The sequence below is a fragment of the Falco biarmicus genome, chromosome 16 (assembly GCF_023638135.1).
Source record: "Falco biarmicus isolate bFalBia1 chromosome 16, bFalBia1.pri, whole genome shotgun sequence".
NCBI lineage: Eukaryota > Metazoa > Chordata > Aves > Falconiformes > Falconidae > Falco > Falco biarmicus.
In genome coordinates, this window is record NC_079303.1 from 3827480 (window position 1) to 3842823 (window position 15344).

Consider the following 15344-nt stretch of genomic DNA (forward strand, 5'->3'; position numbering starts at 1 on the left):
CCAGAGTATTATAAATAACAGCAGAAAAGCTTTCAATTAAAATCAGAGGCAGAAAGTGAGAACACGAGGAGGTAACAAAACCAGAAAGCCGATTTGGTCAGACTCTGTGTTATTGTGAGAACCATCCGCCAGAAACCAACTTCTAACCTTGCAGCTTCATGCACTGAAGGCACCAGTAACTTCAAGATGGAAGGAAGTCTTCTGTGCAGAGAGGGGTGTTGAAATTAAATACAGTATGGGTACACAAGAATCACATAAATAGAATAAATAGCTCAACAAGTTATTTGTAGCGTATCATAGTAGCAGATAAATGACACTGATCTGTGAACACCTTCACACTGTTAACAGGTAGCATGGAACACTGACCCAAGCCACAACACACCGTCGTCCAGAGCCAAGAGACACAACTGAACGAAGAACATTTAGTTAAGAAGTCCACAAGAAGTTCACGCACTGCAGATGATTCAAACAAACCACGACTTCAAGCATCCTTTCCCTGAAAGCCAAAAGCTTTCAACTTGAAAAATACAGCTTTTAATCTTTAACGTGCACACAAATTCTTATGAATGGCAGGGCACCGAGAAGGACGATATAAATAGTAATGAGATCGCACACATATAATACACTTCGTGGTCTGATCTTGCAAACCCCTGAGTGTCAAGTTATGCACACATTTCATTTCTCCTGGAAAGCAAAGGCAGTTGACGACTTTCAAAATGCACTGGGCTCTCAGGGTCTCCCTTGTGGGGAATAATACATTTCAGACAAGAGAACAGCACAAGAATAAGAGACCGAGCAGCACAACAGGCACTTTCATCTCCTACAGAAACGTATGTTAAGCATGCTCAGTATCTCAAGATGACTTTCATATGCCTACAAAAAAAAAAATTGTCACAGACAGCTTATTTTTTATAGTACAAGACGACTGCTTTCTCTGTCCTTCATCATATTCTTTCTAGCCACAAAAACAAAACCAGGAAGGGACAAAACAATTTACAACGACACTTTAAAAACATGGCAAAAACTTTAAACTAAGGGCTCAGAACTTCTGTACTTATGCAGATTTCATTCTGAGGTGGCAGAAGTCAACTGGATTTACAATACATGTGACAAGTATCAAAAATGCTGACAACCTGCACAGCAACCCAACAGATTTCTTTCTCAGGAGGTGCTCCTAAGCAACTCCTCTTACGTATCTGGTGGCTCCTCAAGAAACAGAGCCCTGGCTTCTTGGAGCCCTGGCTCCAATTGATTTCTGTGCAAAAGCAGGTGCATACCTGACTAAGCAACTGCCCATGAAAAATGGTGTTCACCACCTTCAGGACCTGCTTGGTGAGCTTCCTCTGCGAGAACGGGATGAGGATCCTGCGCTTTGTTCCTTCTGACTCCAGCTCCTGCTGTACTTTATCCAACAACTCGCAGAGAAATTCCTGAGCGTCCTGCTGATCGTAACCTCGAAATGCCGGGATCAGACTCCACACAGAGTGCAGCATGGCAAAGGGGGACACGAGCGCCCACTTGCCAGACCACATCACTCTGAAGAGGGTGTGCAATTCGTGACAGAGGGAGATGTGCTTTGAACTCGGTTCCTTGGGTTGTATTAGTTCTAAACTCCTGCTTATTGAGGAGCTACCATTTAAGCCAGCTGGCAAGCTCTGCGTGCCATATGATCCCACTTTGTCAGTCTTCCCTGACTCATTAGCAGCAGACCCATTTGCCAATTTGCCAGGCATCCTAGACTTCCCATTCACAGTTTTAGCTAAGAGTTCTTCTGTTTCACAGAGATCAAGTGTCAAAAAACATTCTCTAAATTTCTGGAGGTGACTTAGCACTTGCAGAATAGAATTCATATAACATGTGTTTCCCAGGTTCCTTAGACCCGTTACCCCGGGAGTCATCAGAGGCTTACGCCGGATGGAATAAAACTGTTTGAATCTGCTGCTCTGCATCTGCCTTGAGGTAGGGGAAGCGGTCGCCACCTCCCTGAATTTCCTTGGAATCAAGTTTTCTCTGTGCACATGAGATAACAGCCTTGCACTCTTCCGCGGAGGAGTGTTTGCCAGCTCCTCCAGCAGTTGCCTCTTCATCTCCTGCCGCCGCTGCCTAGCTGCCTCCTTCTTTTTCTCCAACTCCTCCATTTGTTTCTTTTGTTTTAATTTTAGCTGGCCTCTAGAGCTCTTATCAAACCAGGTCCGCAGCGCCTTCGCAAGCAAGGTCTGGCGCCTGTGCCAGAGAGCTGTAAGCATCTGAGATTGTCCCTGAGGGCTCCTTTGATGGCTGCACATGTCCTCTCCCAAAGCCATTGATCGCAATGTCCTGCCAGTTCTTGTTGATGGATCATGTTTTTGACTTTTAATTGCTGACAGAGAACTTCTCAGCAATTTCAAATCACCCTCCGGGTTATCATTCAAGACATAATCTTCACAAAGATAACAAAAGACGTACAGATCATTAACTTCCATTGCCAATGGATGCCGGGTTTCTTCAAAGTGTTTAAGTGCATGCTCCTCGATGTACCTCCCACAAGCTACGTGGGAACACTTCAGACAAGCCCAGATAGATTCAGTTGTCTGGCAATCCACGCAGTGCCACTTCTGGGGGTTCAGGATAGAGTGGTCCTGGGCGAGTCGTAGCCGCCCAACATGTTTGCATCTATCCATGTCTTACAGAAGTCTTCGCTGCTTTGACCTTGGACGGCAAAGAACAGAAAGAAAAGCATTTTAGAGCCACGACACATACTTAAAATGAACTCTTTTGTACCAGCTGTAAAGACCTATAAAGATACAGATGTCGCATCTTGTCAGTCCCAACAGCAGTTTTCCCTCAACAGACTACATTATTTCTGCCTGCATTATTTTTTTTTTTAAAGCAGATTTTAGTACAAGTGAAAGATACTGGATTGACAAGGTCTACAGAATAAAACTGTCTACTAAGGACAGCCCAGACAGCTGCCAGCATACCTTACCCAAACTGAATGGCTCACTTCCAAGGAGAAAAAGATTAATTCAGTCCACACATACGTTTGATCTTTAGCTGCCCTCTTGAAATTGATACATACAAAATGAATTTGGAATTGGCATGCATGTTATCAGGAACTAGACTGAGGTTACCAACTTCTCACAGAAGCCACAAAAATATCAGATAATTGTCATAACCAGAGCATTTGCAAGTCCACAGGCTTTGAATTCTACCCTCGAATTCTCCGATTCCTCACAGCCTCCCAAACATTGAAATGTTTTAAAAAAACAGCAGGGAAATGAAACTGAACTGTGAAACACCATGTTATAGTAAACCTAAAGGAACATCTGCACATGGACATGTTTGCATGAGTACACATAAACAGAAAAAGCAACTGATTTACTGAATTACTATACTGTAACTGAAGAGGAATCAAAGCAGGGATACTAGAAGGTGCAAAAAGCTTTCACTCCGTGTCCCGCACCCACACGTTTTACAAAAGATACTCAGCTGTACAAAAAGCACAACTGAAATACTGCGTGCCAGCACTGTGGTTTTTGTACAATCCCTCCACTGCCCTGATCCAATGGAAAGAGATCAAGGTGCAGAAACAGCATCCAGACCCACTCGCTCCCACGCGCTACTCACGGAGTCATGTTTAAACATCCTTTCCTCCGCGACGCAGCATCCAGGGTGCGGAACATCCCCATTTCAGCCAAAGGAGTCTTGGCGGTTCTTCTAGAATTTAATTACTACTTAAGTCTTCATTGTAAGGCAGCACAGCTTCAAAGCCCTAGAGAGAGAATATTCTTGTGATGCACATAAACAAACTAAGAATGCTGGCAGGGTTGCTTTAGAATGCGATTAATCCCCTCAGTGCGAGAGCTACTGCAGAGAACACATTTATTACAGAGAACAGAATTATCCGGAAGTCAAAGCATAAATGTACCTAGGAACCCAAATACTTAGATGTTAAGAAACATCACATGGAAGAGGCTCTCTGGAATTTCATTCTTCTGCTTTCATTTTCTGATAATCTATAAATCTGCTGATCACATGTAGCCTCTCCATCACAAGTCTTTTGTAGTGGATGACCCAACATATGGCAGAGAAAAAAATCTGAGTTAAAAAAAAATTGAGCGAAAACGTGCGCCTCCTGTGATCACTTCAATTTTGGCCACTTCGATAACCTGGTGAAAGAAGCAGGGAGGAGATGGGGGAAAAAAAAAAATAAATCTGTCCTGAATTAAATTTCATTTCTAGATGATTCCTCAAACAATAAAAATGAAGTAATGAATAGCTGTCGAGTGCGAACTGCAACAAACTAAGAACTACAGAGGAAAGAAAAATAGGAAAAACCTGCATTTTGCCAAAGGCAGAAAAGATTGTACAAACATATCTATTGTAATAATCCTAGAAAGGCTAAATTAACCTGCTTACACATCTACGATTACAGTACTTGAATACAACACAAAGTAGCGATAGAAGGGACAGCAATAAGAGGCACAAAGTAGTTACAGATGCCACAGAGAGTGCTGGGTCTGGCATACAGAATATTTAGTTAAAAAAATCATTTTACAAGGGGCAAAGTTTAACACAACGAAGGCATGGCACGCCTTCCCAGAGCTCTAAGATAGGTATTGAACAGTTGCCTCTGACTGGTATGCAGAAAACCTATCTGACCAGGCTAAGAAAGCATATTTTTAGTGGCCCCCAAATTATGTTAATTTACTTTAATCGCTATCTTTTTCCAGTGACATTCCTGCTAAAGATGGAATTCATTAACAAAAAAAAAATCAAAGCTCTCCTGTTCTTTAACTCTTCTCTACTTCAGATTAAAACACAAGTGGCCACTTCAGAATTCATCTCCACAGAGCGATTCTGCAGTGTTGAAAAAACTGTTTTAGTCGTATACTTAAACCAGTTCAAAAATCACTACACTTCTCCTTTGGGCTGTGTTCGCTCACTCACAAATCCCAGGACCTGGAAAGGCACTTTCGGAAATCCTACACTAAACAAAGGACTCATTTGATCTCCTCTTTCCACATTGCAAACACCCCTTCCCACCTTCCTCTCACCTTCCTCCCTGACCTTTTTTCCCCTCTTTCTTCTTTATTTTTCTGCTCAGGTCTTGATAGCAAATTGTGGAATAATCCTGTCTAGCTTTGGTGAGACCAAGTGGCGTAGATTCCAGCTTGAAAGAGTATAGACACTATGGTAACATTGACAGCCTTCATTTACATAAAAGAATACTAATTATGTTGTATCATCAACATCTGTGATTCTGCTCACTGCCATATGCGACAGTGTTGGGAATTTAACCCTTGAGTCTCACCAGCATATCTGAGATTTGTACCATGTAACAAAAAGTGGGCCTTATAAATACAATTTTCTAGAGATCAATTAAACAGCTGCCAAGTGCAGTTGCTCACCAGCTCTGCCAGGTCTTAAGACACAATACTTTTCAAAGAACACTGAATTTATCCCCAATTTCCAAGGAAGAAGAAACAATGCTGTACGTTGCTAGTTTCAGCTGGGTAACAGGCTACAAGGAAATCAATCACACACCAGATACAGTGCATTAAAGAATCGTGTTTAACAATGAAGTAGGCTGTCAGTATATAAATTACAAGCCTTTTGTCAACTGCTTTTGCTTTTCCTGTGTGGGCCAGCAAGATTTCCTGTTTGAAAAAGGAAAGAGATTTTAACAATGCTGGTCAGTTAACAAAGCAGCTTTGTTACACCTTAATTCAGTAATTCTCAGCACAAAAGCATCTTTGATACTGCATGTGATATTCCCCACCTGTTTCTCCTTAGGTATCTATGGATACTTCCCTTGCATATCTAAGCTCTAATACCATACACATTCGGCTGCTCTGCAAATTAGAAAGAAATGGTGTTTATTTAACCCAAACTGCTTAAATGATACATCTTTTCAACTTCCTCAAATAAGATCTCTTGCTTTTCATCAGCACGGTTTTCATGTCAAAAGCCGAGAAGGCAGAGCAGGCTGCCGGAGTATCAGCATCGCTCATGACAGCGCGCAGTAAGCTCGCCCTCCATGCACCTGGCTGCTGCACCAGCGGAGCTTCTCCACATGAAAGATGCCTGTTACTGACTCACGTTTTTGAGCCCTTCCATTTAAAAAAAATAAATTAAAATCAGTTCTCTCACATTATGCAACACATGTACTAAAAGGCAGCTGGAGGTTCAGCCCTGACACCCCACACTCAAACAGACTACTAAATAAGTCATCAAAAGATATGCACATGACTAAGAACAAAATTTGTTTCTCTCTTTTACATACGTGAACAAATACCTTGCCACAACCTACTAGCAGGAATAAAAAGAACACTCTAACAGGAGAAATTACAAAGCTATGATTAAAGGAAAACACAAAGATGAGTCAGAACCTGTAAACAGTCGCACAAGGAGGAAAACAAACCTTGCAAAGATTACAAGGCTGCAGCTATTTAAGATACTGCAACAACTAAAGACAAGTTTATGTGGTTGATGTGACAAGCCATGAGCAACAAGAGAGTTTAATGATGGAGAATTAACACGTTACATTTTAAGGTCTTGGAAACAAACAGACCTGTTCCCCTTGCAATTACAGTGTATCAGGTTTATTTCTTGATTTGACAATTTTTCTTTTTCCATCCAGGTAGATCTCATTTTAAGAAGTATCTATAAACTCGTCCTTTCGCACATACATAGATATTTTCTTTTCCAGATAAGGGGTGGGGGAAGGAAAAGAGGGGAAGAGGAACAACTTAATCGCTCTGCATGAAGAAGAAGTACCAGAAGTGTGGAGCTGCATTGCAATGCAACGAAAGAGGAGTGAAAACTGAAATAAAATAATAGGAAATAAAATGAAAATAAAGACACTAGTTTAGCCAATACTGTTTTAGAGACAATTTGAAAAATTCTCTTCTTGCAAATCACTCAATGTTTAAACACTGGGTTAAATCCTACTTTCTTTCCTTGCATGGCTCATAATTCTGAAAAAACTTATGGCAAGATCCTATAACAGCTTCAAGAACCAAATGCAGCAGAAACAATTTGGCTCTTGACACTAAAAGAGTGTTAAAATAAAACACATGACTTTATTATGTTTCTTTGTACCATTGTTACACATTTGGAAACTGATTAAAGACATCTGTACAGATCTGTTGACACTAGCTACTTTCTTTTTCTAAATAAATGTGCACAAAGCAGAAAGAAAAGTTCAGGGATCAAGAAAGGTGTTAGATGTTTAGCCTTGGAAACTAGATACATTTTTCATCTGTCCAAGAGTTGATTCCAGAACAAGTATCTTCAGTGCTGACACAAACTCCTTTAGCTGCAGTCTGGAAATCATCTTTAGGGACAGGTGGGAAGCTCAGACTGAATGATTCTTTCATTCACTCCTTCCTCTCCTGGGAGTGGCGAAAGTGAAACACAGCAGCATTTCACCAGTCCGTTGGGAACTGGTACTACTTTAAATAAAGCATGTTTGCTGCTTCCCCCCCTCCTTCTCATTTTGTTTTAAAACACTGTAGGAAAACCCAATATCCTTAGATACTCTTGGTTTCCATCAAAACTACGTATCCTCCACAAATATACTGCATTTGATCAAATAGGTTTAAAAACCTTGGATGCAAAAAAGCAAGCACCTTCCACTCTCCTAATAATTCATTTGTTACGTGCAGCTCTAGAGTAGAATTTCTATCCTGCTGCAAATACTCAAAAATGCAAATAAGGAGATAGCAGAGAGGAATATATATCTAAAAATTGCATAGAACTCCTAAAAAACTTTATTCCTCCGATTATTTTAATGTACTTATTTGTGAGGAAACAATTATTCAACCAGATGTCTAATGAAAACAAGTAATCTGAGCTACACAGAAGATGGTGAAAAAAATTTCCTGCTCAAGACATTCACGTTCCTCTGCAAGCAAGAGCCGTCCGTGTACGTACTCCCAGCACAACCCTGTATTTGCTTCTCAAAGCCACTAGCAACGGTGCTTATTCCAACAGAAAACCTCCTGCAATTGATATTCTGTTAGAGAAAAGGAATTGCTGCACAAACGAGCGAATGTCACCACACACGCTACCACGTCACAGGTACCCTCCCCTCTGTCCTCACAATGTCACTGCACGGTCCAGAACTACTCACTCAGTAACGGGAGCAAAGAACGCAGGAAAACACACAAGAAGCTCTTTCTGTTCCTCTTTCTCCAAAGAGCCAGTGGCTTGCTCAGGCAGCAATGGGTTTCCCCCTTTACTCCTCTAGTGCAAACCCTGCTGGTTTTAGACTTTCAAATTGCATCTCCAAAGAGTAACAACAGCCCTAGAGATTTTTTTTTTCAATTATTCTGAAAGCATATTTTCTTGAAAACTGTCAGCTTTATATCCTACAATTGCTGGATTCCCTCTATCCAGGATGACATACTATCAAGTTAGTTACAGGCAAATTAACACAGCTGACAAAGGGAAAAAAAAAAAAAAAAAAAAAAAAAAAGGAAAACACACAAGGAAGAGTTACAGATGATTCAGGATTCCGTGTTTCTTTGAAAAGGCAAGCAAAGCAACAAATTAAATAGTGACTGCGAATACGTGAATAAGCCATGACTGAAAAAGACCGACAAATAAGACAGGAGACTTGAGCGGTGACAGCAAAAGTGGTCACAATCCCACCTCCCTCCTGGCCAGCCCACTCCTCGAGCATCAACCTCCCCACCCAGCCAGAGCTCTGACACACCAAAATGCTCCACCTGAATGCAAAGCTTACCAAACCCTGAAACATCCCACTCGCACGTGCCTGGAAGGTGGCCGGTGTCCTGCAGGAGTCATAACAAGCTCAAAGGACTTCAGCTGGCTTCAGCCGTTCAGTACAGGCGCTGGAGGACCCCACACACCCCACCATGCTCTTGACTCTGAAGCTATAATCACAAAGGAGCCTGACGAAAATGTGACTTTCCTGCCAACTTCCACAGCAAGTTCTGTTTTACTAACTCCTTTAAGTTAATTATAACTATGTCAATGTTGAACTGTTTCTGGGAGCTCACACTGTGCTGTAAAAAAATTTGCTCTAGGCTCATACCCAGAATCTCAGGAATCAGTTTTCAAATAGTCAGTCATTGCAAAAAAAAAACCCAAACCAACCAAACCCCAAAACCTCAAAAAACCCAAAGTACTCAAAAGCACGAGGATTAAGAAAATCCTATTTCCTGCACTGGCATCCTCAATGGGACTAAACGTGACTTCTGCAGGACTTGGTTCTCTGAATCATCTTGGGAAGCAACATGAAAGTTGGTGGGTGTTGGTCTTTATCTTATTTTAGAGTACAACAAAGAGCACAGACACTACAATGTATTGATTGCAATTAGCTTCAAACATTTCATACTCAACAGCAAAAACCCCAAGGTTTCACCAGGCCCCAATTTTTCCCTAACACTAACCCACCTGCAAAAACCGCTCACCCTCCCTATGAAGTTCAGTTCACAGATTCAGGGGGATAACTGAGAGAAGACAAGCAATTGCTTCATGTTTTGCATCAGCTGACAGATGTAAATGTCCCAAACCTATGAATTAGAGGTGTTAAGATCCCATTACCACAATGCACAGGCAGCTACAAGTAGGAGAAGGGGGGTGGGGTGCGGGGGGGAGACATTTACAGGCTAGCAATCTAACCGCCAAATTAATCAGATAAATTGCTCAAGCTGAATTCAGTGCTCAGGGAATGGAGCCCCAGGCAAGGAGCAAGGATGAAAAAACTTCTCTTTTTCCTGAAACTCTGGAATTTTGAGTACTTTAGAAAAAAGTTTTAACATCTCCGAGACTGCTTTAAATATGACCGGTGGACTTAGATTTAAGGCCTCACATAAACTGAAACGTGCTGTTAACCTGTCTATACTGATCAAAACTGGAAAGAACGTGCAATGTTCCCCAGTCCCTATTCCTAAAGCTAGTCAATGCCTGGAACAGATAAAATAACCTCATCCTACCTTTTTTTTGCTGTTACAGCTTACTGTGTGTGGTGATCTGGTTTAGCTATACTATCCAAACCAACCTTTCTGCAGATACATGCTCTCTCTACTTACCAGAGAGGCTCGCTGGCAAACTCCAAGAAGTCAGAAAAACCACCAAACTCCTTTTGTTTGGTTAGAATAAATTTATGACTAAAACAAAAGACTTCACACTGCCTGCATCCTCAAAGAGCAATAATTCATACTTTATACAGGCCAACAAATAGTTGCAAATGTGCATGTGTCTTTTATCCACATTCCTTCCCGATGAAGATCCTCTTAAACAAGAGAGTGTTCAGCCGGAATGGATCCAGCAGTTTATGATTTGAAAATAATCACAGAAAGGCAAAAAGAAGGTTAAATTCTTCAGTTCACAAAGCATTTTAATACAGCCTTCCTTAGAAACTAGCTATTCCATTATTTACACTGCCATTCAAATTCTCCAGCCATGCAAGTTTAAACTTGGAAGTTTTTAAAATTTAAAGTATTTTAAAGATGAAATATGAATATTCTTATTAAGCTAAACTCACACTGTTTCTCACCTAAGTGCAAGAGATGAATAAAAATAAGTGACTAAAACCTCAGGTAAAGCCCCTGGCTACCTGTATTCTCAATTTCCACCTTCCGACCTTAGCTTTAACAGTAACTTTTCAATATGCAACACAACCAATACTATTTATTCTTTAAGGTCACTGTAAGACAAACAAACAGAGATACACATCCTACAGTTCCCTGAAAATGTGGTAAGTTACTATGTAATGACCCTGGATGTTAAAAAGCATTATTAAAATGCTATATACTTCTTAGTTCATGGCCTTCTAGAAGTTAATGTTTCTTCATTTATTGCAACACATAAAATCCCGCCCTCCCCTTTCTTTTCATAGGCTTCCGAGTTTTATATTTGGTTTGGCTTTTTGAAGTGTTAATAAGCTAGGAAACACGATATGGAAGCCCTGTATAAAAGAGGCACTTGCTCTACATTAAAACAACTCACAGCATTTCCTCTAGTCCTAGTGAACCATTCCAAAAGGGAAAGAGTCAATGCAGTAATTCCACTGGTACTTACAACTGTAGAAGCCTGAAGCAATTACAGTAAACGCATACAATTTGACTTACCAAACAGGAAAAAATGTTTTGCATTAGGACAGTCTGAAAGTAGATGCTAACTGCCCAATATAAAGTAATAATTTCACTTTATGGGTCAAGCAACCAGCTTTATAGAATCCATGAATTCCCAATGAATTCTATTTCCATAGTTGTGCCAACATCAGGGACGTGCCATAGTGTTTTAAAGTCTTTCTACACATTTGCCCCTGAACATTGCCCCTGAAAACCCTCCCTGCCAGCGCAGACAGTAAAAGAGCTTTAATGGGTGCAAAATTAGTGGCAGATGTAGCCACCAGAGTGCTACATCAATATCCACTATCTGCAAATTCAGTTTTTTATACCACACCATCCCCAAACTGGTGGGATTCATACTAAACTGATGTCTGTTTTATTTCCTTTCACACTTACCACTGCCCAATTCGGCACGCATTCAAGTTTAGTAAGACTGCTCAAATGGATAGTGTACGTGCTTACGTATTCACGGGTCAGGACCTGCGCACAAGTGAACAAGGCAGTCTAAGAATAATTAACAAGGTACATGTTAAACAAAACAAGCCACGTTATATTTCAACGTGGCCTAACAAAGCAGGAATAGAGGAGATGATCTTGTGTCCCTACTTTCCCTGCCTTATTATTCCTTTTAATTGTGGCCTACTACAATGCAGCCAAAAAGCAACATTTTTTCAGAATGCCAATATTTCTTTTGACCATGCTTTTGAAGCATCATTTTTTACATTCAGTGTATATCACATTTATCATCAACTGTCACGTAAACAACACATTCAGAGTTGAGGTTCACAGCAACAGTTCAGACGTTATGCATTAAAAACATTAAAAGCCACACTCAACATCTGCTAGGGAAGATTCTACACAATTTCCACCTGCCTTCACAATAACATCAACAAAATTAAACATAACTTTCCACTGCTGGCAAAGAGCTTCATTTAGCAAGGTCAGAACCGGTTACATCTTGACTGATAGTACCTTGCTCCGTTCCCCCCTCATTTGCAAAAACTGATTACTCTTGATCAAAAGACACGCAATTTTAATAGAACAAACCAAACCCAAAGCCTTTCACTGCACAGGTATGAGGTGAAGTTTTCTAGCTCCAGCACATCAGAAAATCCTCCTGCCGCTGCTCAGGCACACAAAACTGCCGGCTGCAGCAGAGATCAATTTAACAGCCCTGGTACCCAGCAGCAGACTAACAGCCTCTTCGAGAATCTCTTTGTGACAGACACAAAGACGGATTATACCAGAGAGTGAATACTTGTTAAGTTATGGGTAGTCCTCTGCTGTTCTTCCTCCCCCATTTTAATTCATATTCATCTTGGCAAAATCTTAGACAGACTATTAACTAATCTAAAACAACATCACAGCTGATACAACACATAAAGCAATCAGTCAAATGAACATGTCAGTGCCATCTACTGAAGCAATAAAGAACAAGACAACCCCAGCAGGCTGTGGCTTATTATCTTCACAGCCATAATGAATAGGCAAATAGTATTAAATGTAAGTACAGTATTCCACAGTCACATTTTGCTATGTTTTAAGCAGGAAAGGTGCCTTCGATACGTTTGAGGAGCAGAGATTACAACAAGACGAAAATAACGAAGGGTTTCGGCACACCTCTCCATCATTTTCTTTTCCTTCACTTGCCAATCAAGCACTCCGAGGTCTTTTAAAACCCCAAGCGAGTGAAACTGAACAGCAGCTAGAAAATTGTCTATGGGTTTTAATAAACGCTGTTGACTGGTAAACAGAGTAAATCACAGCGACCAATTTATTCAAATGCAGCAAGGACTTCTGTCTTTTTATTTGTCTAACCAACAAAAACCAGACATCAGCCTAAGATGCTCAACAGTATTTGTCTGTATAAGACCCATAAGCATGCCCACACCCCTGTATGGGAGGGTGCTGCCATGTCCTCAGCTCTAGGAGCAGCAAACGATCTGAGCCAGCCTTCCCTTGGGCTGCTGGGCTCGACCAAGGTCTTCTCCGTTTTCTTGTCAACAAAGAATTAGAGATTTACATGTCCCCTTCCTCTGCTCAACTGATGTGCCTGTTTTGTGCCTGCGTAAAAACCTGTACAGCAAACCCTCCTCTTGCTAGGTGTGCAAAAGGAGATCTAAAAAGTAGCACTAATAACACTAAAGAAGAGTATTTTCAGCCTCAACCTTCCCTACGTCCAGCCTGCCAGCTGACTCACAAGCCTCTATTCTCTGGTATGTAAGGAACAATTTCACTTGCTCAAATGCACCTTCCCCACCGGAATTATTCCTAATTTGCATATTATGAATCCTGTTCTGGCTGAAATCCTTTTTGAGAAATTACAGGCAATATCTGAGTAGTGCCTTTGTCCTCACCACAACATAGCGACGTAACAGAACGAGGTAGGAAATGGGAACTCGATTTGCAAAATATCAGGTTGTTAATCTTCCTTAAGAACTGAAGATCAACTCAGGCCCAATTCTATAGCATCTGTTATTTTAATAAGTTATCCTACTAAGAGGTTAGAGTTCATCACATCAATTTGTCTTGAGACAAAACGACAACAGAACAAGCAAAGAGAAAAGGGAGAGGTTTTGACGCCACAAACCTGTGCCTCAAAAAGCTAGTCCTAAAACCTTCCAATGCTACAATAAATGGGATATTATCTTTCTTACGCACTGACTCACTCACTTCCACAGTGTCCAAAAACTGTGGGTTAAGGCAGGTCAGGCAGCCACACTACTGAACCATCCTGAAAAGTTCAGAAAAAAAAGAGCAGCGCAAATGTCAAAGCAGAATTTTTCAGTCTACCTTTGAAAAACACTTGCTATTTTCACAATCACGAATATTACATTTTCTCAAAATAAACTAACTCTTGTGAGAATGATCATCATCCTTGCTCTCATTCAGGTGAATTAACTATTCTTAGTTAAACAGATTTGCTTCTAGTCTTAGTCTGATGACAGATTAACTCATGACTGGTAGGATTATAGACTTACCTCTGGAACTAAATCACTTTTGAATCTGAGTTACAGCTATTAGTTCTTTAAAGCTTAGCTGAACAGCTTTTAGTACCTCCTTTGTATTTTTGAAAGAATGATTAAACATCATTAAATCCAAACTAAGGGCTCTTTCTCACAACTCCAGTGAATAAACAGTTCGCTGATTTAACTTTTTCTTTTTTTTAAAGAACAGCAGAGTTTTACATGGATTTTTTCCCAGAACGATTAATAAGTCTAAAATACTTGTCCTTAAAATTAAAACACGTTTTTCATGTTTGTGTGGGGTTTAAGCACATCAAAAAACCCCAGCCCTTTTTTCTCTTTAGAGAGAAACAGCTACCCAGATCAACCTGCTCCTTTGTACCCAGTGTGATGCTTCTGTTCCCGTTACATTTCTCCAGGTGCCAAAAACACCACCAATTCCAGAGACAAGCAGTGAAGCCCTCCCATACAGCAGCAATCATACATTTAAGCATGGTGTGTTCTTACATGAAATATTCCAAATATGACACTGACCATTTCCATGCCATCAGCAGTTTTACTACACACCAACAAAGTTAACACAGAAGAAGCCACTACGCAGGTATCTGAAGAGGCATCCTTTCATGTCCTGCTCCTGACATTCCCTTCGGCAGCATCAGTAGGGAAAGCAAGGAGCAGTCTTTCCCCATACTTTTGTTTCTTGGCAGAGGGTGGAGATCTTTAGCCATCACTCTCCCCATTTAATTAGATGGGAGCCAGCTTGATTCAACGAGCTGCCTTAATTCATTGCTTTTGCCTTCTGTGTTTCCATGAGGGGAGATAATGATGGGACAGGGGGGAAAGAAAGTTCCCCCTAAGAAGCAAAACCAAAACCACCCTGCAACTACTAACAAAGGTCACTGGGTGGAAGAGCTGGAGGCATCACTCCTCCAGGAGCGTGACACTGAAATTATACAGTTTAGTTGCACTCTGACAGCTACAGGCAACAGATCTCCTTGGATCCCCAGCCCAAGCAGCCAACCGCCGATTTACATCCCCATCAGATGACGGGTTTTTTCTTTTTAAGTAACACACAATCCAAGTTTCTGTTAATTCATCTTTAAGCAGCCCTCTGGATCACACTACAGCTGCAATCTCCAAACCAGAACGTATCATTTTTCACTGTTAATGACTGGAAAACCCATAAGCACCCAAAAGCAAATCATGTTGTCTGGTTCTAGCAAGACATCTATAGATACATGCAATACACGTCTGTCTAAACCAATCCTTAGATCTCTGCCTCCACCCAGAA

General features: G+C 40.9%; 1 protein-coding gene across 4 annotated transcripts in view; it reads right to left on the reverse strand.

The window, feature by feature from the left end:
* Positions 1-15344, reverse strand: part of USP49 (ubiquitin specific peptidase 49) — a 34562-nt gene that overhangs the window by 13259 nt on the left and 5959 nt on the right. For 3 of the 4 annotated variants that reach the window (XM_056362107.1, XM_056362106.1, XM_056362109.1), the window contains 2 exons: positions 3607-3751; positions 1278-2688 (listed from right to left, as the gene is read on the reverse strand). In XM_056362107.1, coding sequence (XP_056218082.1) covers positions 1278-2660 — 1383 coding nt within the window. In that variant the 5' untranslated portion in view covers positions 2661-2688; positions 3607-3751. Of the gene's footprint in view, positions 1-1277; positions 2689-3606; positions 3752-11483; positions 11568-15344 lie in introns of those variants that run through there. The other variant, XM_056362108.1, reaches the window with a different exon arrangement.